The sequence below is a fragment of the Erinaceus europaeus genome, chromosome 18 (assembly GCF_950295315.1).
Source record: "Erinaceus europaeus chromosome 18, mEriEur2.1, whole genome shotgun sequence".
Taxonomy (NCBI): Eukaryota; Metazoa; Chordata; class Mammalia; order Eulipotyphla; family Erinaceidae; genus Erinaceus; species Erinaceus europaeus.
The window spans coordinates 44808215-44836059 of record NC_080179.1 but is presented as its reverse complement, the minus strand read 5'-3'; the positions used below and the strand labels follow the sequence as shown (position 1 = coordinate 44836059).

At 39.7% G+C, this 27845-nt stretch overlaps 1 protein-coding gene across 4 annotated transcripts in view; it reads left to right on the top strand.

Annotated features, from left to right (window-relative positions):
- The window catches only part of EPB41L5 (erythrocyte membrane protein band 4.1 like 5), a 114153-nt gene that overhangs the window by 27782 nt on the left and 58526 nt on the right, over positions 1-27845 (top strand). For all 4 annotated transcript variants that reach the window (XM_060177983.1, XM_060177982.1, XM_060177981.1 and 1 more), the window contains exons 4-13: positions 4086-4128; positions 5652-5730; positions 7360-7404; positions 7559-7611; positions 10631-10751; positions 11021-11108; positions 14668-14756; positions 18785-18854; positions 24311-24480; positions 26411-26517. In XM_060177983.1, the coding sequence (XP_060033966.1) occupies positions 4086-4128; positions 5652-5730; positions 7360-7404; positions 7559-7611; positions 10631-10751; positions 11021-11108; positions 14668-14756; positions 18785-18854; positions 24311-24480; positions 26411-26517 (865 nt within the window). The remainder of the gene's footprint in view (positions 1-4085; positions 4129-5651; positions 5731-7359; positions 7405-7558; positions 7612-10630; positions 10752-11020; positions 11109-14667; positions 14757-18784; positions 18855-24310; positions 24481-26410; positions 26518-27845) is intronic.

The window sequence follows — 27845 nt, the reverse complement described above, 5'->3', positions numbered from 1 at the left end:
TGTTTTTATGTTTTCCATTTTTCTATCCAGTGAGTCATTGAAAGCTTTGTATTTCTTCCAAATTCCTGACAATGTAAATTCCTTCTCTCTGGACCTGCATCATTAAGTGTCTGGCCATCTTGATTGCCCAGTATTGGGGATCTCCTCGTCTTATCCGTTTTGGTTTCTGTTGCTGGTCTACAGGTGACACTGGGTTCTGCTTTGTCAGTGCAAAGAGAAGGGAGGAGTTAGGAGGAAATGAAGTTGTATCATGGCACCGGATACCCCTTAAATAGGACCCTAATTTTTTTTTTTTTTGGGGGGGTCACAAATCTCCTTCTCTCCCCAGACTGTTTCCCTTTTTATTTTATTTTATTTTATTTTTTAAAAATTTTAACCAGAGCACTGTTCAGCTCTGGCTTATGGTGGTGGTGGGGATGGGTTGAACCTGGGACTTTGGAGCCTCAGGCATGAGAGTCTGTTTGCATAACCATTCTGCTATCTATCCTCCCCAGACTTGTTTCCTGACAGTGGAAACTGCTGTGAGATCAGAGTCCCTTTCCTGACTGCAGGGCAGCCTGACTTCCATCACCAGGTTCTCGTGGCAGGGGGCACCTTAGAGTTTGGTTGGTCCCCTGCTGCCACAGGGATACAACATTCAGATACAACTCTGAGTCAACCCAACGGCTCCCTGGGTTCTGCTCAGGAGCCTGTGACTTCTGTGGCTCTAAATAGCAGTCCTGAGCTCCTTTTTAAAGCTACTTAGTGACTAAGTGGTTCCATGAGGATCCTTTAAATCCAACACGGGAATTTGAAGTGATTGCAGATACACGGCGCCCCTGACAGTGCGGTCTTCTGCTTCAGTCCTCTTCTCCCTCTGCTCCGGCTCCACTGGTGATATGAATCACCAACCTTAAAATAATGATGTTTCTTCTTTTACCAGAAATCCCTTCTATTCTGATGCAACTTGTTGTTAGTTTGTTATAATACTTGTTTTCTTGGGGAGAGCCACCTTTCCATGACTAGTTTGCCATAGCTCTGGAACTGTCTCTGAACTTGTCTTTTTAAGAATTCTAACAGCATACTAATCCTACATAGAAATACACAATGTAAGGGACAAAGAATTGGAAAGCTTTCAAGGGAGGGAGCTGGGGCGGGACACAGAGCTGTGGTGGTGGGGAGTTGTGTAGAATTATACCCCTCTTATCCTATGATCTTGTCAATATTTCCATTTTATAAATAAATTGAGAAAAAAATTAGAAATATACATTATAAGGCCTATCTTAATGAATCATCAAAATATTTGGAATGTCTTAAGTTATGCACTGTTGCAGTCCAAAAGAGTAATCAATGGAGGAGAAATTTATAGTGAATCTAGGCTAAATTGAGGTTTTCAGTTAGATTACAGCAGTGCTATGTATTGTCTTTTTAACTTTTTAATTCATTTATTCTAAAATAATCCAATTTGTTTGTAGGCAGTCACATATGTCAGCATGAATCTGTTTCTCCCAGAAGTTTTTGTGGTGTGTGTATGGAGGCTATTTTGAAAACTGAACATTTCTCTGCTTTAATATCTTTGATGTTTGAAGAAGTATTGGTGTGCTTCTCTAGTAAAGCCCGGTAGCACATTAGGAGTCAGGAACCAGTCATTTGAGGGTTTGTTTACAGTTGGCAGTTCTGGTTGGAGTCAGACTTGGGGTGATGGTGGTGTGTGTACTTGTGTTTTGGAGGCTACCTAGGTGATTCTGGTTTTGGTTGAATTGTGTCTGTTGAGTTTGTGGTTTACATTGTTTATGTTTACATCTGTTGTGTTATACACAAGTAAGTAATTGTTCTTTCATGCCCAGTTCAGCATGATAGAAATGTGGCTTCCATATCTGTTGACATCTAAGTTTGTCAGCCAGACTTTGAGAGTGGGATATTGGAAGGGAGTTTGTTTCCTTTCTAAGGCCCAGTGAGCAGAGAGAACTTTATTAGCCCTGCACAAAGCATCCAGGAATCTGTATCTGTGTGCTCTCACCTTTATCTTGTAATGCAGTGTAACGTCAGCCAAAGACCCTGACTCGGAGACTATTATCCGTGCCTGTCTCTAAACAGAGTTTTCCAGTCCTTGCGCTTGGAATGTGGAGGAGATAAAAGAAAACAGACTTGAGAATCTGCAAACAGGAACTCAGACCTTCCCCAGGACTCCTTCCAGTACTCCCCCACTCCAGAATAACACTTTAAATTGTTTTTGATGCTTTATCTGACTTAAAGGCACAGATGTTAAAAGCTCTTCTGTACAGGTATAAGAGAGACTAAAACAACCTGATCTTAGTCTCATTGGAATGATTGTATGTTTGCACAGTATTCAGTTACCTTCTGAAATATTTACTGAGAATCTTACTGCAGTGTGCAGAGGCACTTTGCGGGCACACTGCTAGTTCAATGAATTTTACTTTTGAGTCTTGGGAACAAATGGAGAGCAGAAGCCAGGCCAGTAATTGGCAAGGGAAGCAAACTGTTACAAATCTATTAACAATGCAGCCTTGTTTATTCCCCCTTGGCCTCTCTGGAGTTCTGAAACCGGTTTCCTTCACTCTGTGAACTAGTTAGCATAAGAACACTTCACATCCAGGCTGTATGGAATTGTAAGCATGCTGGGGGAGAGCACAATCAGGGAGCCTGTCATTGTTATGGTTTGGGGCATCAAGGGATTATTAAGTGAGTTGGGAATAGTTTATCAGTGAAAGTCTCTGGAGTGTTTGTAGGTCTGTTTTTGTCATTGGGCAAATCAAAATGCTGTTAGTTTTAAAGCCAGAAGTCTGCTTGTCACCATACTGACTGATGTTTTTTGTTTACTTTACTAATGCAAGTGACTAAAGACTGTTTCTTTGAATAGATAGGGTCTCGGTTATGAGAAAGTGCTAATTTATTATGTAAGCTCTTTAAAGTCTACATTATGGCAATGCAATATGAGAATTTTACTTTTTTTACAAGACTGGCTTTATGAGAGGGAGACAGAGCATAAAAGAAGGTGACAGAATAGAAGGAATGACACCGCAGTACTAAGCTCGAATTGCAGTGGGGGCTGGAACCAGACCTGGGTCATGGGCATAGCAGACAGGTGCCCTGTCCAGATGAACTGTTCTGCCAGGCCCAGGCAGGCAGTTCTTGGGCACCACCTGCTGAGCCATTTCCCTGCTCGCTTTGATTTAAGAAGAAAAAAAAAAGAAAAGAAAAGGATTGATATATTCAGTAGTGTTAGGACCAGTGCATCACTCTGGTACTCTGGTACATGCAATGCTCAGATGAGGTCACGACCTCATGCATTAAATTTTAAGAGTTTTGAAAGTCACTTTATTTTACACTGATATTGTCCTTATTACTAGTATACCAGAGGAATTGTTTTCAGAAGTTACGTATTTAATGTCAATCATTCCCCACCCCTTTGTCTTAAATATTATTTGAATATTAGAAGATACCCCTCCCCTACTTTAATTCTCTTTTTGTTTTATTCTTGGTTATCAAAAACCACAGTAAAGCAGGGGTAGATAGCACAATGGTTATGCAAAGAGACTCTCATGCCTGAGGCTTCCAGGTTCCAGGTTCAGTCCCTCACACCACTATAACCCAGAGCTGAGCAGTGCTCTGTTAAAAAAAAAAAAAAAAAGTTGTAATGGGAGTTGGGTGGAAGCACAGCGGGTTAAAGCACATATGGCGCAAAGTGCAAGGACCAGCGTAAGGATCCCGGTTCAAGCCCCCGGCTCCCCACATGCAGGGGAGTCACTTCACAGGAGGTGAAGCAGGTCTGCAGGTGTCTCTCGTTCTGTCTTCCCCTCCTTTCTCTATTTCTCTCTGTCCTATCCAACAACGACATAAATAACAACAACAATAAAACAAGAGCAACAAAAAGGAATAAATAAATGTTTTTAAAAAAACACAGTAAATTAACTTAAATTTTCTTTTATATCAGAGAGGCCAGAGCACTACTCTTGAGAGGTGCTGAGGGACTATACCTGTACTCTACTGCTGAGGTATCTCCCTGCTCTAACAGTGAACGTCTTCAGCGATTACAATGTTAATTTTGTCATTTTCTTAATTCAATTTTTGTTTCTTGTTTTTAGCATTGGCTGGATGGTACAAAGAGCATCAAGAAGCAAGTAAAAAGTATGTATTTACAAATTGTGAAAAAGAATCCAAATCAAGTTCTATGTTAGAAACTCTGGTTCTTCATAGGAAGGCCATAGAATTCATGTTTCAGCTGAATTTCATAGCACCTCTGCTTCCTAGACGTATTCTCTAGCTGATATACTGACTTATTCTCCGTGCTGTATAGGGTTGACGGTAGCCTGTGTTCAAGTGGTAGATAGTTTCTTTCTAGGAAAAAGGCTTAGTATTTGTAAAGATTTGAGTTCCCATGGTATGCTTAACTTTTATTTAGTTATTATATTGTTAGTCTTCAGTTTGGCTTCTGTTTAGCGTGTCCTGCTCTAGAAAATGTTATGAAACTTTAAGACTGTAACATTAAAAAAATGATAATGACAAAATGGAGAAATCCACATAAGCTGCTGGTAATACTCCTAGCACTGTCAGGGAGAAATAACAAAATCTCATCCATAATCCAGAATATCTTCTGTAATGATGAATTTCAGGGCACCTCAGCTCTTTTATAAAGTAATATTAGCACTAAGAATAGACAAGAGCAAGGTATATGAAGTGAATTTGAAAATGTATGGGAAGATGTACTGAGAACTCAGCTATCCTTTTGAGCTCTCAAGAAGTAAAACTTGACAAAGTTTTAGAACAGCTTTATTGAATAGTCAGTCAAGACTTGATTTGATACACTTGACCGTCGACCGTTAGAATTAATCTGGAGTCAGCTGTTATTGGGAAGACAGCTGTATGTGATAGCATCTTTTGATAACTGGACATTTGAAACTACAGGGTGTATACATTAAAAATTCTGATTGTGGGGAGTCAGGCAGTAGCGCAGCGGGTTAAGCGCACGTGGCACAAAGTGCAAGGATTGGCATAAGGATCCCGGTTCAAGCCCTCGCTCCCCACCTGCAGGGGCGTCGCTTCACAGGTGGTGAAGCAGGTCTGCAGGTGTCTGTCTTTCTCTCCCCCCTCTGTCTTCCCCTCCTCTCTCCATTTCTCTCTGTCCTATCCAACAACGATGACATCAACAATAATAACTATAATAACAATAAAAACAAGGGCAACAAAAAGGAAATGAATATTTAAAAAATTCTGATTGTGATAATCTGTGAGGTGTGTTACTAAGCCTACAGTGTTGCCACGTTACACTGTCACTTTCTGTTATCACCTCAGTAAATTCTTTAAACAGTTTTCTTACTTTTGGGAGTCGGGCAGTAGTGCAGCAGGTTAAGCACACATGGCATGAAGCACAAGGACCAGCATAAGGATCCCGGTTTAAGACCCGGGCTCCCCACCTGCGGGGGAGTTGCTTCACAGGTGGTGAAGCAGGTCTGCAGGTGTCTATCTTACTCTCCCCCTCTGTCTTCCCCTCCTCTCTCCATTTCTCTCTGTCCTATCCAACTACAACGACATCAATAACAACAACTACTACAACAATAAAAAACCAAACCAAACCGATTTTCTTACTTTTAATAGCTACTTAAATGATACATAAACTGTTAAAGCATTAAAACACTCTCTTTTTTTGGCAGTTGGTTCACCCTACTGTCTTCATCTTCGAGTTAAATTTTATTCCTCAGAACCAAATAATCTTCGTGAAGAACTAACCCGGTAAGATTCCTTACTACCTAATATTATGTAGAAGTAAAGTCTTAGTCAGGCTTGATAAAGTTGTTCGAAGATTGTAATACTTTCCAATCTATAAAAAGCTAATTGTAATTAAGATTCCTTGCCCATGGTAGTAACAAGACCTTAAACAGTAGAATTAACATTGTTTTTAAGTTGTAGGAATTTGAAAAATACTGTTTTACAAAACTTTTAGCTCAGCATAGGGATGCTACTTAAGTATACAGTTTTTTTCCTTGTTAGTTTTCAGAACTGTTGGTTCTCTCACACCCATGAACGGTAACTAGTGAGTTCTTTTAAGTGTCTTTATCAGCTCATGGATTTTAAATAGGACTGGTGTATTCTGATTCATTTCACCATTGTCTTTAGTTTAGTGATGATTAGAATCATCTCTGGCCACTGCAGAGACTTTTCTCAAAATCTTGAGATTTGTGTATGGGAATGTTATTGATTAAAGGGAATTCTAGATCCTGATTTGGTTTGAGTAGTTTTTATTTTAAGATTTATTTGGCCTGGGGAGTTAATATAATGGTTACGGAAAAGACTTTGTTCCTGAGGCTCTGAGGTCCCAGGTTCAACCCCCAGCACCACCAGAGGCTCTGGTTGGTCTGCCTGTCTGTCTGTCTGTCTGTCTGTCTGTCTATCTATCTATGTCTCTCTCTCATTAAAATAAATGACATTTTAAAAAGTTTCATTATATAAAAAAAGTTTCATTATGAGTTTCACATGGCGGGAGGGAGGGGGAGAAGCCAGAATACTATCCTGGTGCATGTGGCACTGGGGACTGAGGTAGTGATCTCGGGCATGCAAATGCAGTGCTCTAGCAATTCAGCTATTGCCTTGGCCACTGATTAATAGTTTTGAATGAACTTTACATAGGTTCTGTGCATTTATTTTATTTTTTTATGCATTTATTTTTAATTTGTCCTGTATCCTTAATGTTTACCCATCAGCCCTGCATGATAGATCTGTGGTTCACATACACCTACTTATTAGAAAAAAATGAATTGCAAAGTCCATCTTTGTAGGAGTTCCTCTTGAACCCTGCTAATGAGGTTATAGTTATTTATAGACATTCCTGTATCCCCTCACTTATGACAGTTGTGTTGGTAAAATCAAGGCAAATTAGCTCACACAACTCATGTTCTGTAATATGCTGGAGACCTTTTTTTTTAAAAAAAAATTTTTATTTATAAAAAGGAAACATTGACTAAACCATAGGATAAGAGGGGTACAATTCCACACAATTTCCACCACCAGAACTTTGTATCCCATCCCTTCCCCTGATAGATTTCTTATTCTTTGACCCTCTGGGAGTATGGACCCAAGGTCATTGTAGGATGTAGAAGGTGGAAGGTCTGGCTTCTGTAATTGCTTCTGAGACCTTTTTTTTTTTTCTTGCTGTTTCTGTACTGTGCTCAGTCTGCTGCTCTTGGCTGTTTTATTGTGGACATGCTGCTAACTTTCCAATATGTACTGTCTGGTTTTGTTTTGTTTTTTTTTAAAACAGATCCTAGGGATTAAATTCTAGTATTAGGATATTTCTTCCCCAGTTAGAAAAGTAGTTATTTTCCACAGTTTGTTAATTTAATGTGTGATTTTTTCCCCCCCTAGGTATTTATTTGTTCTTCAGTTAAAACAGGATATTCTCAGTGGAAAGTGAGTATTATTTAAGGTATATCACATTTTCTTTAGTAGTTGAAAAGCAATTGTGAAAGATACAATTTTAATTATGAAAAAGCAAAGTATGTATTTCCATTCATCTTAGAGGTGTGACACTGACTTGTCTAACAAATGTGTGTTCTGCTCTCAGATTAGAGTGTCCCTTTGACACAGCAGTTCAGCTGGCCGCTTATAACCTGCAAGGTAAGCAGTTCTTAATGTTCACTGTGCAAAGCAGAACTTTTTGTTTGTTTTTGGTTAAAAATTAGCTGAAAAGATTCAGAGTGATGTGCATAAAACGAAGCTACTGGTTTTGTGTAAACCTGTCACAGTCCAGCTCTGACTTTTCACTTATTATAGAACGTTGCCTTCTTCTATTTCATTTTATGTACTCCCCTTGATTTTATATGCTGTTTTCAAAAAAGCTTATGATCTGCTTGGAATTCAATAGTCATATAATCAAATCCTTTACTGATTGTTTTTAACCTTAAAAATAATACAGGAATAAAAAGAACATATTGGTGTTATAAGCTACATTTGCCTTATTCTTAGTAACAATTTCTTTTTTTTTAATATTTATTTTATTTATTTATTCCCTTTTGTTGCCCTTGTTGTTTTATTGTTGTAGTTATTATTGTTGTTGTCGTTGTTGGATAGGACAGAGAGAAACGGAGAGAGGAGGGGAAGACAGAAAGAAGGAGAGAAAGATAGACACCTGCAGACCTGCTTCACTGCCTGTGAAGCGACTCCCCTGCAGGTGGGGAGCCGGGGTTCGAACCAGGATCCTTATGCCAGTCCTTGTGCTTTGAGCCACCTGCGCTTAACCCGCTGCGCTACAGCCCGACTCCCCTTAGTAACAATTTCATGAACAAAATACTTAGAAGTGTATTCTAAAGTTCCTGAGAGTTTTTTCCAAAATAGGAAAAAAATTCTCAGTAAGAAAGATTAGTGAAGGGGGGCAGGTGGTAGTGCAGTGGGTTAAGAGCACATGGCATCCTGACTCCCCGCCTGCAGTGGCGTTGTCGCTTCACAAGTGGTGAAGCAGGTCTGCAGGTGTCTTCCTTCCTCCCTGCCTGCCTGCCTGCCTGCCTGCCTGCCTGCCTCCAGAGTTATTGCTGGGGCTCAGTGTCTGCACTACGAATCCACTGCTCCTAGAGGCCATTTCCCCCCCTTTTGTTGCCCTTGTTCTTGTAGCCTTGTTGTGGTTATTATTGTTGTTGTCGTTTGTTGTTGGATAGGAGACAGAGAGATGGAGAGAGGAGGGGAAGACAGGGGGAGAGAAAGAGAGACACCTGCAGACCTGCTTCACCGCCTGTGAAGCGACTCCCCTACAGATGGGGAGCCGGGGCTCGAACTGGGATCCTTACTCCGGTCCTTGTGCTTTGTGCCACATGCGCTTAACCTGCTGCACTACCGCCTGACCCCCATGTCTAACTTTCGTAGTGCAGGCAGTGAGCCCCAGCAATAACCCTAGAGAAAAAAAAAAAAAAAAAGAAAGATTAGTGGTAGTGGAAAAAAAAAAATCACTTTCTTGTGCTTTGTTACATTGATTAAATATTGTTAAATTTAAGTATTTTTTTGTCATTTTAAGAAAAGTATAATTAAAAAAATATATTTATTATTATTTATTCCCTTTTGTTGCCCTTGTTTTGTTGTTGTAGTTATGATTGATGTCGTCGTTGTTGGATAGGACAGAGAGAAATGGAGAGAGTAGGAGAAGACAAAGGGGGAGAGAAAGATAGACACCTGCAGACCTGCTTCACCACTTGTGAAGCAACTCCCCTGCAGGTGGGGAGCCGGGGGCTTGAACTGGGATCCTTAGGCTGGTTCTTGTGCTTTGCGCCACATGCGCTTAACCCGCTGTGCTACCACCCGAGTCCTGAAAAGTGTAATTTTAAGGTCTTTTCCACAAAATGGAAAGATAGTCTGGTTGGACTATACATATTAGAATAAAATGATACTTCACGATTATTACAATATTAAATTTTTTTTACAATATTAAATTTTTATTCTTCATTTACTTCCAATTCCTGAGGTCAGTAGTATTTGCCATTGTGTAGGTGATAAAACTCAATATTTTCAGACTTTTATATTTTATGTTAAAACTAGTGTTTTTGGAATGACAAATTAATGTGACCTCATCCATGTCTATGAATAACGGGCAAATTTTTCTATATTACAGAAAATTAGAATCATTGTTCAAAGATAACCACAGACGATTTATTTAAGTGCTTATGAACTGCTTGAACAGTTTTTTCCCCCCTCTACAGCCTTCATTTTCCAATAATTTTTTTAGTAGTTGCCTTTTGAGTTATTACTTTAAGATTAATAATTGAAAGTTCATCTAACAATGGCAAATGTCAGTGATATTCTGTGTATATTAGTCTTAATAGGTGCCAGGTAGTTGTTTTAGGATTGATAGAGTTTTTTAAAAAAATTTATTTACTTATTTATTTATTCTTTTTTGTTGCCCTTGTTGTTTTATTGTTGTAGTTATTATTGTTGTTGTCATTGTTGGATAGGACAGAGAGAAATGGAGAGAGGAGGGGAAGATAAGAGAGGGGAAGAGAAAGACAGACACCTGCAGACCTGCTTCACTGCTTGTGAAGCGACTCCCCTGCAGGTGGGGGCTAAAGAGTTGTTTAAAAATGATTCATTGCATGATCAAAAAGTCTCTCAAGGGAGTTGGGCGGTAGCGCAGCAGTTTAAGCGCGTGTGGCACAAAGTGCAAGGACTGCTATAAGGATCCCGGTTCAAGCCCCCGGCTCCCCAACTGCAGGGGAATTGCTTCAAAAGCGGTGAAGCAGGTCTGTAGGTGTCTATCTCTCCCCCTCTATCTTCCCCTCTCCTCCCCATTTCTTTTTGTTCTATCCAACAACAATGACTTCAACAGTAACTACAACAATAAAACAACAAGGGCAACAAAAGGAAATTAAATAAAACCTAAAAGAAATCTTTTAAAAGTCTCTCAACACTTAAGAATTATCGAATATGAGAGATGAATTAAGTGCCTTTCAATTCATTATCCACCAGCTGCAAATACCTGATTTGTGTTAAGTCATACCTAAGCTACAATTTGGTAGATTTTTAAAAGTATATTCTTGGCAATGTAAGAATTTTTCTAATGTTAGCAAACATTATTAATAAAGTGCGCTTTGAAGAAAATCCAACAGGAAATCAACTTACCAACGAAGTAGTAATTTTGTGTCACTTACATTTGTAGCTGAACTTGGTGACTGTGACCTTGCTGAGCATAGTCCTGAACTTGTGACGGAGTTCAGGTTTGTGCCCATTCAGACGGAAGAGATGGAATTGACTATTTTTGAGAAATGGAAGGAATACAGGTACTTAATACTCGATCATACTCTTTCTATACCACCACAGTGATGATTTCATGTTCTTTTTCTATATCTATACTTGACATAGACCTCGTGTTATATTTATTTTCAAATGGAACTCATTAATCTGAGAACAAGGACTAGAGTGCGTGTGTTGCTGGAGATCACACTCGGGACTTCATGCCCTAGTGACCACTGCCTGTCTACCGTGCTACCTCCTGAGCTGCTGCCTGTGTCTTCATGCATGTGTGTGATTGATTTATTTATGATTTCAGAGGTCAGACACCAGCACAAGCTGAAACCAATTATCTGAATAAAGCCAAATGGTTGGAAATGTATGGGGTCGACATGCACGTGGTCAAGGTAAGCACTGGGCAGGGATGCTCCAGTAAGACTCAAAGTGACTAGAATGTTTTTCTTTCACTTGTTATTAACAGCTTGTTACGAGATTATGAAATCTCAGCATAGAGTTCCCCACCACACCCACCACCTCCCAAAGATCACCAGCAGAGTTCTCACAAGCCCTACGGACAGGTTCCTTTCTTCTGCTTTGCTTGGATTATTTTTTTGGGGGTGGGGGACAAGTTTGTATAAATCAGATATAGATCACACATATGAGTGAAACCATCTGGTAGTTGTCTTTCTTCTCTTTACATATTTTGTTAAGCATAGCTACCTCTAGTTCCATCCATTTTGTCCCAAAGGACACAATATCTTTTTGATTGCAGAGCAGTATTCCATGAAATATATATCCCATAACTTCTTTTTCTTTTTTTCTTTAAAGTTTTTATTTATAAAATGGAATCACTGACAAGACTATAGGATAAGAGGGGTACAGTGGTACAGTTTCCCACCACCAGAACTTCATATCCCATCCCCTCCCCTGATAGCTTTCCTATTCTTTATCCCTCTGGGAGTATGGACCCAGGGTCATTACGGGTGCAGAAGGTGGAAGGTCTGGCTTCTGTAATTGCTTCCCTGCTGAACATGGACATTGACAGGTTGATCCATACTCCCAGCCTGTCTCTCTCTTTCCATAGTGGTGCAGAGTTCTAGGGAAGTGGGCTCCAGGACACATTGTTGGGGTAATCTGCCCTGGGAAGTCCGGTTGGCATCATGGTAGCATCTGGAACCTGGTGGCTGAAAAAGAGTTTAAGATAGAAAGTAGAGCAAATTGTTGGCTAATCATCAACCTAAAGGCAAGAATATTGTGGGTGGAGATTTGGGGTCTCCATTTTGAAAAAAGCTAGTAGGTCTATTTTAGGTACATTCCAAGGGGCCCATGACCCAACTAGTTTTTGGCTGTGACTGACATCCAGTGTGCAGGTGACCTAAGCTATTGTCTGGGGAGACGGTGTCACAGTAGGAAAAAGGACCAGTAAGCTGCATCAGGGAAGAGAGTAGCTCCCAAATATGCCAAAACTATATAAATATTGTTAACTGTAAACCCCATCGATCTGATCTGGGGCCCATAGTCAGCACAGGAGCCTGTGTAACCTCTGTATCCCTGTAGGTCTGAGCTCACATTCCATAGGTACATTCCAGGCTGCACTAATCCCATAACTTCTTTAGGCAGTCATCTGATGATGGGCATTGAGGCTGCTTCTACCACCACCCTCCTTTTTTTGTTGCCCATGTTGTTATTGTCGTTGTTATTACTGCTGTTGTTGTTGGATAGGACAGAGGGAAATCGAGTTCCTTTTCCTCCACAACCTCTCCAACACCCTTTCATTTCCTTGTTTGTTGATGGACTCCCTTCTCTCAGGTGTGAGATGGTATCTCAGTGTAGTTTCAATTTGCATTTCTCTAATGATAAGTGAAGTATGACTGGAATTTTTTATTATCTTTATTTATTTATTGGATGGATACAGCCAGAAATAGAGAGGGTAGGGAGTGATAGAAAGGGAGAGAAACAGAGACCTGTCACTTCCCCACCTTCCCCTGCAGATGGAGGTTGGGGGCTCCAACCCAGGGCCTTTGCACATCTCTTTTTCTTTTTTTTTCTTTATTTTTTAAAAAATTTCTTTCTTGGGGAATTAATGTTTTACATTTGACAGTAAATAAAATAGTTTGTACACCTTTGCACATTTCAACAGGTGTGCCCAACCACTTGTGCCACCACCTGGCCCCTGACTGGAATTTTTTTTTAAAAAAAAAAACTTGTTCGTTTATTTATTTATTTATGAGAGGGATAGGAAGAGAAAGGACCAGACATCACTCTGGTACATGTGCTGCTGAGGATGGGACTCAGGACCTCATGCTTGAGAGTCTAACCCTTTATCCACTGCACCACCTCTCAGACCACCTGACTGGAATTTTTTAAGATGAGGAGGACAGACAAGAAGTTTTCATAGTCTTGCACTGGGTATTTAGGATGTGGTTATGAAGGCTGAGATTAAAAACTCAGTGATGGAGGGTGGGGGCTAGTGGTGGCGTACCAGGTTAAGTGCACAGAGTAGGAAGCGCAGGGACCGGCATAAGGATCCCGATTCGAGCCCCCGGCCCCTCACCTGCAGAGGGGTCCCTTCACAAGCGGTGAAGCAAGTCTGCAGGTGTCTTTCTCTCCCCCTCTCCATCTTCCCCATCTCTCTCAGTTTCTCTCTGTCCTATCCAAGGAGGACAACAGCAATAATAGCAATAGTAACAATAATGGAAAAAATGGTGGCCAGGAGCAGTGGATTCCTAGTGCAGGCATCAAGCCCCAGCAATAACCCTGGAGACAAAAACACACAACAAAAAAACCTCAGCAAAAAAAAACCTCATCTCACATAAATATTCATTATTAGAAGACTGAAACCAAAATTCCCAAAAGACATGACTGTTCTTTTTTTAAATTTTTTATATTTATTTTCCCTTTTGTTGCCCTTGTTTTTTTATTGTTATTGTAGTTATTGTTGTTGTTATTGATGTCATCATTGCTAGATAGGACAGAGAGAAATGGAGAGAGAAGGGGAAGACAGAGAGGGAGAGAGAAAGATAGACACCCTCGGACCTGCTTCACTGCCTATAAAGCAACTCCCCTGCAGGTGAGGAGCTGGGGGCTCGAACCAGGATCCTTAACACCACGCCGGTCCTTGCGTTTTGTGCCATGTGTGGTTAACCCTCTGTGCTACCGCCCAACTCCCAACATGACAGTGTTTTTAAACCTTCACTCTTTAAAAGTTTTTAATTCTTTTACTTCATACTAACATCTATTACTTAAACTGGGCAGTAATCCGTTTTAAAAACTAAAATAACTGAGAAAATAATGGTGAAAATTGAATGCTTGAGGGGACCTTTTTGCTTCATTTTGCCATGGCTTTGCTTGGATTGTGCCTGAGTGACTTCACTGCTCCTGCAGGGCTCTGGCCCCAAGTCCCCAGCAGAGGAGACAGAGGAGAGACACCAGGATACTTCCCACTGCTCATGAAATGCCTTCTTGCCTGGTGCTCCCCTTGGTGGCTGGGGTTCTTGACCCGGGCCCTGAGGCAGGGAATGTGTGTGCTGGACTGTTTAAGCTTACATAACCCCTCTGAACACATAAAGGTCCCTTGAGAGGACTTTGGTTAGCTTATAGTACCGTTTGTGTAGCTCCTTATTTCTAGCTTATGTAGTTAAATACTTCCAGAAAGACAACCTTGCAACTTTGTGATTAAGGTGTATGAACCTAGAAAGATCTGTCTTTGTAGTGAGAAAGTAGTTGCATATTTTAATGAAGATAAACCTTAAAACTAAGAATGCCTCATTGAAATATATATATGTTCATGCATGGATATATGCATGAATTTTCTTGAGAATGTTTTGGATATTAACAACACTCTGAATATTACTAATAGCCTATATGTTATTACTGTTCAGTGTGAAAAGAACATTAACCAGTTGTGTGAAAATGTGAACTCTCTTATGCAAATGAAATTAACATATTTTATTTATCTGAAATTAGGCTAGAGATGGTAATGACTACAGCTTGGGACTAACCCCAACAGGAGTTCTTGTTTTTGAAGGAGAGACCAAAATTGGCTTATTTTTTTGGTAAGCAGATTTAATGTGAAAGGTATCTACTGTGGCTGTGGCTTTTAATAAGTAAAAATATTTGTCAAATTAATATAAATAATAGACATTGGAAATCACACAGTTCTGGAAAGTTTGTAAATGAAACACCACTTAGCCATCTTTCTAGTTCCACCTCCTGGAGACAATTTCTGAAACTCTGATCTATTCCCCTCTAATTACATGGTTTTTCAAAGTACATTTCCTAATACAAATGCTCTGTATATAGCAACTATTTATATGGTTACTCTGTCTTCTTATGTCGTTATGTCACTCATTGTTTTCTTGTTTCATGATCTCTTTATGGCCTCTCTGAAGTAAAAGGAGAATATCGCTACTTTTATCTCTCCTTCTAAGCTTAGCTTCTTTTCCTGTTTCCACCGCCTGTCATCCATACTTTAGCATTATATTTGTATTTTGTTTTTTATCAAGAAAGGCACTTACATTTCTTGATATTTTTATGCAGATTATAACTTTTATTTAGGTATCATAACCATAGGTAAGCTCCTGAGCTTTTGTCAGGTTGATTATGTCTGTGTCCGACTGGAACTTAGTAGTGAGCCCTGTTACCTCCTTCCTCATAACACTGCAGGGCTCAAGGCCTGCCAGCACTGATCTCAAATTCTTAAATACCAGTTGCCTAATACATACGTTTAAAAAAGAGTATTCAGAGCTTTTCTATTTCACTTATCCCACTGCAGAACACACTCAACATCTGATAGTCACAAGTGGTCCAAGTCCAGTAGCTGTACAAGAACCCATCAGCAATTCCCTGGGGGCTCTCAGGCCCAGAGACTCCCCACTTTGTACTGAAGGCCATTCCCTCGGCCAAGGGCCTGCTCTCACATTGCCCATTTCTGGGAATTTCCAGGGGACTTTCTTTGTCCCCTTCCCCTTCTGACTAGTCTTATAGTCCTGTGCCACTGTCTTAGGAAGGACTTTTGCTCTGTAGCATTTTTCCCTCATGCAGCTCTGGCTAAACACTTCTGAATAAAACTCTTTGTACAATACTGTTGTCTCATGGTCCTGTTTTTTTCTTGATAACTCTTAAGGACTCATAACTAGAATTTTGTTTTCTTTTTGTGTGCTTTATTTTTCTCCTAGAATCTTGCCTCTTCTAGTTTCTCAACCCACATAGCCTTTTAAGTTACCCAGTTTTGTCTCAGGTTATTTATTTTTTTCCCTTTTTTTACTAGTGACTTACCAGATTATTGTAAGTAAACGGGTATAATTGAAGTACACGTACTTTAGTTCTCTGTATTCCACACATGCGTGGAATCCTCTGGTAGTTGTCCTTCCTTACTTCCTTACTTCACTGTGTCTTAACATTTTAATTTCTCAAATGTCGCGTTAAACGATTGCAGCTGTTTGGTTTCTAGGCTCCTCTACAGCTTTTATATTGGGCTTCTTTCTCTGTTTTTTTCAGCTGGGATCCTGTATCTTCCTACCTTTTCCTCTTTCTTTGTTTTTATTTTTCTGGTGATAATAATAACTGATACATACCCTCCAGTAATTGCCTGGGAAAAGGGCAAAAGAGGTAAATCATTTGACTTTTGGATGCTTTAAAATAAATTATTATTATCATGCTTTTTTTTTTTTAAAGTGTGGTACTAGGACATGAGTAAATCTCGAGCCTTGCCTCATGTACTGTACCTCTACTGAATGACCTCTGTAGCCACTTTATTTTTTATTAGTGATTTAATAATGATGAAAATAAATTTTAATTTGATTTTAAATAATTATTAAAATAAATTAAAAATAAGATGACGGGTACAATTCCACACAGTTCCCACCACCAGAGTTCTATGTCCCATCCCCTCCATTGGAAGCTTCCCTATTCTTTACCCCTCTGGGAGTAGGGACCAAAATTCTTTATGGAGTGCAGAAGGTGGGAGATCTGGCTTCTGTAATGGCCTCCACTGGACATGGAAGCCAACCCTATTTTAGACACAGCTATGTAGAGACCACAGCATTGCTCTACCTTCCATAGTGCTCCCATGTGGTGCTGGGGTTCAGATCCCGGGCTTTGTGCATGGTAAACCACTGACTTACTCTCCAGAGTGTATTACCTCCTGACATAGGCTCTTCTGATTACCGAGCCATAAATGGAGTTTTACATTAAAACCTTTTTCCTGGGGCCAAGTGGTGGTGCACCTACTAGAGTGCATATATTATTATAAATGAGGACCTGGCATCAGACCCCTACTTCCCACCTGCAGGGCAGTGGAGATTGTGAGGGAGCTTCAAGAGTGGTGGAGTAATGCTGTATTTCTCACTCCTCCCTTTCTCCCCTTCGTTATCCCTCTGTCTCTATCAGAAGAAAGAAAAGGGGAGGGGGGGAATATGATGGTCACTTTAATAGTGGAGTCATTGTGCAGATACTGAGCTCCAATAACCTTGATTACAAAAAACAAACAGTCAAAACAAAATACTAGTTCCCCCTAGAGCTTGATAATAGGTTCATGTTTGTGTTTGCACTTAAATGTCCCTGGTAGGGACTGAGAGACGTGTGTGGAACACTTTAATAGTTGAAGGGAACTAGGGCACTTACCTACCGAATGCTTGAGTGTTAATTGTCTGATACTTCCCGTTTACCTTCTGGACAGATGGAACATCCTGCATGACCAGAGAGGGGGGCGGAGAGAGAAAGAGACCTTTTTTTTTTTAAATATTTATTTTATTTATTCCCTCTTGTTGCCCTTGTTGTTTTATTGTTGTAGTTATTATTGTTGTTGGATAGGACAGAGAGAAATGGAGAGAGGAGGGGAAGACAGAGAGGAGGAGAGAAAGATAGACACCTGCAGACCTGCTTCACCGCCTGTGAAGCGACTCCCCTGCAGGTGGGGAGCCGGGGTTTGAACCGGGATCCTTATGCCGATCCTTGTGCTTTGCGCCACCTGCGCTTAACCCGCTGCGCTACAGCCCGACTCCCGAGAGACCATATTTTTTATTCCATGTTATAAAGTTGTCTTGAGTTGAGAACCAGTGGTATGTGTGTTGCTGGAAGGCAACTTGCAACTTAGTGACCTTATTCTGTCTTTGTTTGCTGCTCTTCAAGGTCAGCTTCTTTCTTCCTCCTCCACCTGTGTTTTTAGTTACTATCATTTTAGTTACCTAAACTTACAAATAAGTTGTGTTTTGCAATTACATATTTTTAAAAAATATGTATTTATCCCCTTTTGTTGCCCTTGTTTTTTATTGTTGTAGTTATTATTGATGTTGTTGTTGGATAGGACAGAGAGAAAGGGAAGACAGAGAGGGGGAGAGAAAGATAGACACCTGCAGACCTGCTTCACCGCCTGTGAAGTGACTCCCCTGCAGGTGGGGAGCTGGGGGCTTGAACCGGGATCCTTATGCCGGTTCTTGCACTTTGCGCCACATGCGCTTAACTTGCTGTACTACCGCCCGACTCCCTTGCAATTATATTATATATGCTACACGTAAGAGTGGTGGGAGTGAGAATTGTAGGGTTTTGACTGACAGTTCATACTAGTGCAGAGCTCAGATATTGTTTGGGATTTCAATGTACAGTGGGAGATGGAGATGGAAAGTGGACCATAAAATGAGGCAGGACGCTGTTTTAAAAGGTGTATCTCTTTACACCTAAAGTTGCTATACAGAACATAATTGAAGACCCAAATCAGCAAGTTGCTGTCCTTTATGTCTTTTGGAAAGGTTTTTATAGTCTTTGCTGTCCTATGTCCTTAACTCTGGGCCTGGGAATTGTCTTGTTACCTTAGTGGGGCATTGCAGGAGCTATGAACACATGCATGTGTGAATATATTTCTTTTTATTTTTTATTGATAAATGTGGTGTCAACTTTGCCAGATGTATTGCTTTTGAAATGATTTTTTCTGTTATTAAGATGGGAAGCTCTTGATGGGTGTTTGCAGGCCATGTTTACCCTCTTATCAGTTTTTAATTTAAAAGTTAAATGTGTCTAACGTGATTTCTTTAACAAAAATTTAGAGGACTTGCTCTTACTTGAAATCTGATTGTTACTGTTACAGGCCCAAGATAACCAGACTGGATTTTAAGAAGAGTAAGTTGACACTGGTGGTTGTAGAAGATGATGACCAGGTAGGAGTTGTATTGCTTTGTTCAGCTGACAGTTACCGTGTCCTGTGTAACTGACATTTCTTTTTTTTTTTTTTTTTTGTTCTCATTTATTTATTTATTCCCTTTTGTTGCCCTTGTTGTTATATTGTTGTAGTTATTACTGTTGTCGTCGTTGTTGGATAGGACAGAGAGAAATGGCGAGGGGAGGGGAAGACAGAGGGGGAGAAAGATAGACACCCGCAGACCTGCTTCACCACTTGTGAAGCGACTCCCCTGCAGGTGGGGAGCTGGGGGCTCGAATTGGGATTCTTCTGCCCGTCCTTGCGCTTTGCACAACGTGCGCTTAACCCACTGCGCTACCCCCCTGACTCCTGTAACTGACGTTTCTAAGAGGAGAGGCATAATTGCTTAATAGCTTCATCATGCAGGCAATTAAGAATTTAGTTAGTCTCCTACACCTGACCACTGCACTGCATCCTAATAATAGGATTTTCTGCTCTTAAGATTAGAGAAATGTGACAGTATTCTCGGACTGGGGAGTTGACTCAGTAGTTGAGTGCATGAGACCCTGGCTTTGGCTCCTGGCTCTGCCTGGGAGTGACAAGACAGAACAAGCAAAACTCAACAACAACAACAAAAAACCCTCCCAAGGAGTAAGGGTGTGTGCGTGTGTGTTTATGTATGGCTCTGCCTGGGAGTGACAAGGCCGAACAAGCAAAACTCAACCTGTGTGTGTGTGTGTGTGTGTGTGTGTGTGTGTAGCTCTACCTGGGAGTGACAAGACAGAACAAGCAAAACTCAACAACAACAACAAAACCCTCCAAGAGTAAGGTTTAGGTGTGTGTTTGTTTTCCTTCCTGGTAAATCAAGTTTGTAATCCAGAATCCATACACAACTGACACAGATGCATCATGCTGAGCAGCCAGACTCAAAGACTATACCTGGATCTTCCCATTTACATGGTAAACGGGGAAAGGAATCCAAACGAAGAGAGACCAGAGGTCACTGATTGTTTGGGGTTGGGGGGGATGTAGAACTTAATGAAATAGCATAGGGAGTTTGGTGGGGAGTGGTGGTGAGAGGATTGATTTTTGGCAGTGGTTGCATGGCTATGTACTTTGAAAAGCCCTTTAGGAATTATAAGTAAATCATTTATTGCATGCAAAGTAATAAATGTGGAAAATGCTCGATGGCAGAGAGAATGATCATTTTGTCATCAACAAGTGAATGAAATGGTTCAGAAGAGGCAGAATTCACATAATAAAGCAATTTATGAATATTTTCATTTTTATGTAAGTCTAGGTATGATTAGATTATATTTTATACAGACATGACTAATTCTTATTTGTGTGATAAAATTAGTTCTAATTTGGTTGTTGACACTTGATCTTCTCGGGCTATAAAATAGTTACGTATTTTAGAATTGATGGTATTCTAGATTTGATGTAAACACTATGAACTTTCTGAATATCTTTTTGGAGATATTTCATGTATATAATATGTATCAATTTTATTTTTATTTATTCCCTTTTGTTGCCCTTGTTTTATTGTTGTAGTTATTATTGTTGTTGTTATTGATGTCATTGTTGTTGTATAGGACAGATAGAAATGAAGAGAGGAGGGGAAGACGGGTAGAGAAAGAGAGACACCTGCAGACCTGCTTCACTGCTTGTGGGGAGCCAGAGGCTCAATCTGGGATCCTTACACCAGTCCTTGTGCTTTGCACCACCTGCATTTAACCTGCTGTGCTACCACCCTACTCCAATCAATTTTATTTTAAAATTGAGGTTTAATAGACATAATTAGTTTCAGGTGTGCAGCATTATCATTGTTGGTGTCTATTGCAAGGTGATCGCCATAGGAAGTCTAGACCATTATTAGTGCCTGTTGCCACACCTGATGACAGTTCTTGTACAGAGAACTGAAGATATCCTTTCCCTGTAACTTTGAGCTACCTAGGCAGTACAAAATCAGCCAGTAGTATACACTGCATCTTTTCAAGATGAAAGTTACTACATATATAAGTTCTTTGTTATTTGAAATATTTTCCATGTTGATACAGAATACTTTTTTCCTTTTTTTAATATTTATTTTATTCCCTTTTTGTTGCCCTCACTGATTTATTGTTGTAGTTATTATTGTTGTCGTTGTTGCTGGATAGGACAGAGAGAAATGGAGAGAGGAGGGGGAGACAGAGAGGGGGAGAGAAAGATAGACGCCTGCAGACCATCACCACTTGTGAAGTTGACCCCCTTGCAGGTGGGGAGTCGGGGGCTCGAACCAGGATCCTTATGCTGGTCCTTGCGCTTTGCGCCATGTGCACTTAACCCACTGCGCTACCTCCCGACTCCCACTTTTTTTTTTATTTTTAAAGATTGATTTATGGGGGGGACACTGAGATAGCATAATACTTATACAAAAGGATTTTCATATCTGAGGCTCCAAGGTCCCAGATTCAGGCCTCAGCACAAGCCAGAGCTGAGCAGTGGTTTGATGAAAATAGGTAAATAGAAAATAAAGTCCACTTTAATAAATATTTCTCTTTGCCTATTCCTCCTAACACTCTCACTAAAAAACAAAGGCTGTATAGTATTCCAGTGTGTGAATGTACCATAACTTAGTAAGTTCCCACGTACCTGACAGTAGTTCACTGTGGATTGATCTCTACATTGAAATTGAAAGTATTTCTAGGATGTGTATTTCTCATGGATTTAGGGAGATCCTAACCAGTTGCTTTTTTTTCCCGTCAATTCACAAACTTATTTTCTCAAAGTCTGTCATATTTCTATTGAGGGTTAGAGCCCAGATCCTTGCACACTGTAATGTAACCAGGCACACCACCGCCTAGCCCCTATTTCAACTTTTAAATTTTATTTTCTGTCACATGCATTATTTTTTGTTTATTCATTATGATAGAGAAATGAGGAGAGGGAGAGAGACCAGAGAGCACTGCTGAGCTCTGGCATAAAATGATGCCAGGGAAGTCTCTGGCATGCAGGTAATAAGCCCTCGTACTTTGAGCTAATTTTTAGCCCTTGCCATGTGTTTTAAAAACTTGGTAAAGTTATCCATCTCTTAGTGCTTTTGAGTTTTTTATTACAGTTTTTCAAACTACTTTGAAGTTACACAGTCCTTCCCCTCCTTTTTTTCTACATACGTAGATTTTGTTGGCCAATTTCATTGAAGTAGAAGATATTTCAGTTAATCTGTGTGACCAGCATTCAGGCGAAGCCTTCAACTATAATCAGGAATATATAGTTGCCTTGCTGACTGCCAGCAGTACATCTCCAAGGGTGACCATTCTCCTGGCTTCAATACCATAGAGCAGTTTTTGCTCGTGTTTTGACCTTTATGTAAATGAAGCTAAGTTTCTCTTTGTATCCAGTTTATTTATTTCAATATGTATTTGTAAATTTCAGCCTTACTACAGCAAGTAGTGAGTTGCTTATTACTAAGCAGCATTCCATTCTATAACTACTTACTTTTTCCTGGAGAAATACCGAAATGCTTTCAGTTCTTGGCTGTCCAGACGAGTGCTGTTGTGAGCACAAGGTTGATATGTATTTGTTTTACTTCTGTAGATCCTACCACCAAACTCTTTTCCAGAGTTTACACATGTTTACATTCCCACCCACAGTGTGTGAGAATTCCCTTTGTTCATTTGGCTAATGTTTGGTGTTTTCTTCATTTCAGTCTTCCAGATAACAGAATCATTTAGTGGATTTAATTTGCATTCTTCTGATACCTATTTCAGTTTAACACATTTATTTAAACATTTGCTCATTCTTGGTGTGGTTTCAGTTCACTTTGTTATTAAGTTGTGTTTTTTCTTTTTGGAAAATATGTTGTGGACTTTACCCCTTTTCAGGCATATGTATTGCTAATATCTTTGCCTTGGCTTGCTTCTAACTGTATAGTATCTTTTGATTAGAGCGATTCAATTGTAATATAATACAGTATAAATATCCTTTGCGCATAGTTATTTTTGTGCTTTAAATTTTAAAGATCCCTGTGCATATCAAATCACGAAGAAACTACCTATAGAGTTTGTATTTTCAAATGACAGAATAAATTACAAATTATTTATAATATACTGAAAATAAAAAGCAAATCATAACAAACAATTCACTCATTTAGTTTAATATTTTCAAATAATACGTGGAGTATACAGCCTATGAATTATATGCTAAGCAGCCTGCTTTGAGGTAAAATGTGATGTTCTTTCTGGCTGTTTCTTGCTGCCCTGTTGGACTGCCTCATTACTAGCACTTTCTCTAAGACGTGTGGTGGTGGTAGAGGTACCATTTGCTATGGATTCCTAGTGACCACTGAAGACTGAAAACCAGATTTTGCAGTGACCTTAGCTTGCTTGGTTCATTCAGGAGAAGCAATGTGCTATGAGAAAAGGGGCCAGGCACAGAGAAGTGGTTTCTGGGTAGTGACTATAGTGTCTGATGTTCTAGAAATGGTAGCATGCACATCAACAGGGTCTTAGCAGAAGCTAAGTTTGGTGATGGTTGGGGAGACCCAGATCTAATAATTTTTGGCATTGTTGCTCCATATCTCTTTGTATACTTCATGTTAAGCGATTTTACGAATCAGGTAAGGTGTTTTTTTTTTGGGGGGGTGTTGCTCATTTTTTCTGCAAGTTGTTGCCCTAGAGATTGTTAGTTCACTGTAACTCCCACGCAGTCTTCTGTAATATGAGTAAGTAGCAGTCATTCATTTTGTATTCATTTGTCTCTATAGTTCAGTAATACTGTTTTTATTTGATTATTTCTCATTTGTTTTGGACACAGTGATTTGTGTCAATTTTTGTTATTGCAAATGAGACATTAAAAATCTTTGCGTGTAAACTTTGTTGTATAGGATTGTTCTCACCCTCAAGAGTCCATATGGTTTAGTTGTTACAAACTAGGTTCAGTTTCTAGGTTCATCTCTCACTGGTGTGTTGATCTTGATCTTAATTTCTTATCTGTGAAATGTTGCAAATAGTAGTATCTACTCATTGAAGTAATGGGTGTGAAATTCTTGGAGAAGTACCTAGGAATGTTAACTATTATACTTAAATTTGTTGAGTATGGCTCAGATGATACACAGTAAGATCATTTTAAAACGTGATAGATATTGCCAGATCTTACATAGAATCCTATATAATCATTGTAGAGTTACTCAAAAGTTCCGACATCAAACCTTGTTTTAGGGCCCTCTGAGAAATGAAGTTGTAAAAGTAGAATGGATGCTTTTAAGAATTACTTTAAATACTTAAAAAAATGTTTTAAAATATTTATTTATTTTCCCTTTTGTTCCCCTTGTTGAAGAATTATTTTATAATGGCTGAGAAAATAGTTCGATCTCAACACTTCTTATGTTGATAGCTATAAGGTGTATTTTCAGGGAGTGAGCTAGATACTTTATTACTTGGTTCTTAGTCGTGCTATGGCTGAGTGTGCCTCTCTCCATATCCTGTTTTTCAGGGCAAAGAGCAGGAACATACCTTTGTCTTTAGACTGGATCATCCCAAAGCATGTAAACACTTATGGAAGTGTGCTGTGGAACACCATGCTTTCTTCCGACTTCGAGGCCCTGTCCAGAAGAATTCTCACCGATCAGGATTTATTCGGCTGGGATCTCGATTTAGATACAGGTTAATGTTAATAACTGCTTCTTGTATCTTTTATCCTTTCATAGAGATCAAGACATTTATTTTATAGATGTGGAAACTAAAGCATAGAGACATAAGCGTTTGTCAATGTTTTCCACTGGGCAAAGTAAGAAAGAAAGGTTGGTATGGTTATTGGTTGTAATTTCCTGACAATAGAAGGCAACATAATGGATTTTTACCTTCTTAATATTTACTTTATTTTTTTATTTATTTGTTAATGAGAAAGATAGGAGGAGAGAGAGAACCAGATATCACTCTGGTATGTGTACTGTCGGGATTGAACTCAGGACCTCACCCTTGAGAGTCTAATGCTTTATCCACTGCGCCACCTCCTAGACCACTTGATATTTACTTTATATGTAATTAAAAAAATTATTTCCTTTTTGTTGCCCTTTTTTTTGTATTGTTGTTGTCATTGATGTCATCGTTGTTGGATAGGACAGAGAGAAATGGAGAGAGTAGGGGAAGACAGAGGGGGAGAGAGAGATTGGCACCTGCAGACCTGCTTTACCACTTGTGAAGTGACTCCCCTGCAGGTGGGGAAACGGGCTTGAACCGGGATCCTAATGCTACCAGTTCTGCGCTTTGTACCCCCTGCCTTTAACCTGCTGCGCTTCCACCCGACTCCCCCCCCCCCCAAAGTGATTTGTTAGAAAGAGAGAGAGAGAGAGAATGAGAATATCACTCTGGTGCATGAGATTCCTGCAGTTGGACTGAGGATCTCATGCTTGAAAGTCTAAGACTTTATCTATTGTGCCCCTTCTTGAGGCCCTATACCCTATAATTGTGTGTGTAGTTCCATTGTTTGTGGACCTACCTTTTTATTCTTTTAAAATTTTAGAGAGGAAGATACCTTATAAAACACTGCTCCACCATTCTTGGAGCTTCCCCTAGTACATGGTGGAGCTGCTATGCAGAGCCATGCCCCTCTACATGGTAAGACTGCCTGACCCCCCAGCTCCATTTTACCTACAGGGTCTTTGTTAGGCTTAAGTTAGAAATAGTTTGATTTACTTGGTTGTAGATAGTAGACTATTTGTAGTTTGTAGTTTGCTCTGATAATTAATCACTCAGTATGATTCAAAGAAGAAATGATTAATATTAATGGCATGGCAAGTTGATTGTGTGAAATTAACATAAAGAAACTTTCACATTTTATAAGTAGGGAATCCCTTTATCTGACATCATATAAATGAAAATCAAGAAGAGAATGAGAATAGTTTTAAATATTTTCGGAATATTTTGAGAACTGTACCACACTATTAAAAAAAAAAGTAACTGAAAGTCTTGAGTTAATTGTGTGTTTTGCACTGAAGAATGTGGATGGGGAGGAGAATTGTGTTCCATGAAAGCAAAGATACTCCAAACTTCTCTGAATTTTCTAAGGTGATGTGCATGCTTAAGAAGCAGCAATACAGGGAGTTGGCCGGTGGCGCAGCGGGTTAAGCGCATGTGGCGCAAATCGCCAGGACCTGTGTAAGGATCCCAGTTCGAGCCCCCGGCTCCCCACCTGCAGGGGAGTCGCTTCACAAGCGGTGAAGCAGGTCTGCAGGTGTCTGTCTTTCTCTCCTCTTCTCTGTCTTCCCCTCCTCTCTCCATTTCTCTCTGTCCTATCCAACAACAACGACATTAATAAGCACAACAATGTTAAACAACAAGGGCAACACAAATAAATAAATAAAAACTTAATTTATTTAAAAAAAAAAAAGAAGCAGCAATACAGTTTGTGCTGCTCATTTCACAGAAGCCTAAGGAGTGAAAGGATGGTGTGGTAAGAGAGACTACAATAGGAGTGTCTTCACGCGGACGCTCAAGTTGGTTTAAGGAAGACTTTCCACCTTCCTTCCGTCCATAGATGTATGTTACACTGTAGAGATGAGCTCTTCTTATACATATGCCTTACATATTTTAGTGGGAAAACTGAGTATCAGACCACAAAAACAAACAAAGCAAGAAGGTCAGCGTCTTTTGAAAGAAGGCCCAGCAAGAGATACTCTCGACGAACCCTGCAAATGAAAGGTACGAGGTAGCCCCTTCCGGTGGGCTGTTCTTTCTTGATATTTGCTAATATGTGCTTGCTAAGAAGTTGTCTGATATTTGAAATACGTTCCTGTTAACTAAAATGCTCTTATTTATTGCATTTGGTTTTGGCATAACTCATTTAGTAAGATCCAAGGGGGAGATGACTTGCTTTGATGACTGAGGGTAAGCTTTATATTAATTCTAATGGAGAAGTATTTCTTTCTTTCTCTTTCTCTCTCTTTCTCTCTTTCTCTCTCTTTCTCTCTCTCTCTCTCTCTCTCTCTTTCTTTCTGCCTCCAGGGTTACCGCTGGGGCTCAGTGCCAGTACTACAAATCCACTGCTCCTGGTGGCCAGTTTTTCCCTTTTGTTGCCCTTGTTGTTTATTGCTGTTGCTGTTGTTATTATTGTTGTTATTGCTGCTGCTGTTGTTGGATAGGACAGAGAGAAATGGAGAGAGGGGGAGAGAAAGGTAGACACCTGCAGACCTGCTTCACTGCTTGTAAAACAACCCCCCTGCAGGTGGGGAGCCGGGGGCTAGAACCGGGATCCTTGAGCTTCATGCCATGTGTGCTTATCCCGCTGCGCTGCCGACAGGGCCTGGAGAAGTATTTCTGTAGAGTGACTTTTTCCTTTTCTTTTTGACTTCAGATCTCATTTTTAGTATCTTAAGCATAATTGTATGTGATAAATACAACTGAAGTAAAAAAATTATAGTACATTAAAATTTTGTTAAATGCAGTTCTAAGAATAATAAGTACAACATACATACTTCCAAATTCATAAATATTACTTTTTTTTTTTTTTTTTTTAACCAGAGCACTGCTCAACTCTGGTTTATGATGGTGCTGGGGACCGAACTTGGGATTCTGGAGCCTCAGGCATGAGAGTCTGTTTGCATAACCATTATGCTATCTACCCCTGCCCTTACTTTGCTATTTGAGTTACTTTAATTATGTAATAAAAATCCTGGTTTATTTTGGTGGATAAGCTAAAGCTTATGTTTCATTTTGAATCTACATTTGTTTTAAAAATGGACATTAAATTTTATGTTCACCTGATATTGTGGTCATTGTCAGTTTTCCCAAAATGATATGACTTGATAGTCTTTCAGAATTGTTTTCTAAATGATATATATTCATAGTTCTGGCATGGCTATAAATTAGATAATATGTCGCTTTAAATGCAGCCATATTGACTTGTATTGGTGTGACCTCCTGAGTTGCCTTTTGTTCTCCACTGACATTTTACTGTGACTCCTCTGTTTGGAGGTTTTCAGGTTATTCCATTTTCAAGGGACAGACGTGTGTTTATTATGTTGCTTCAT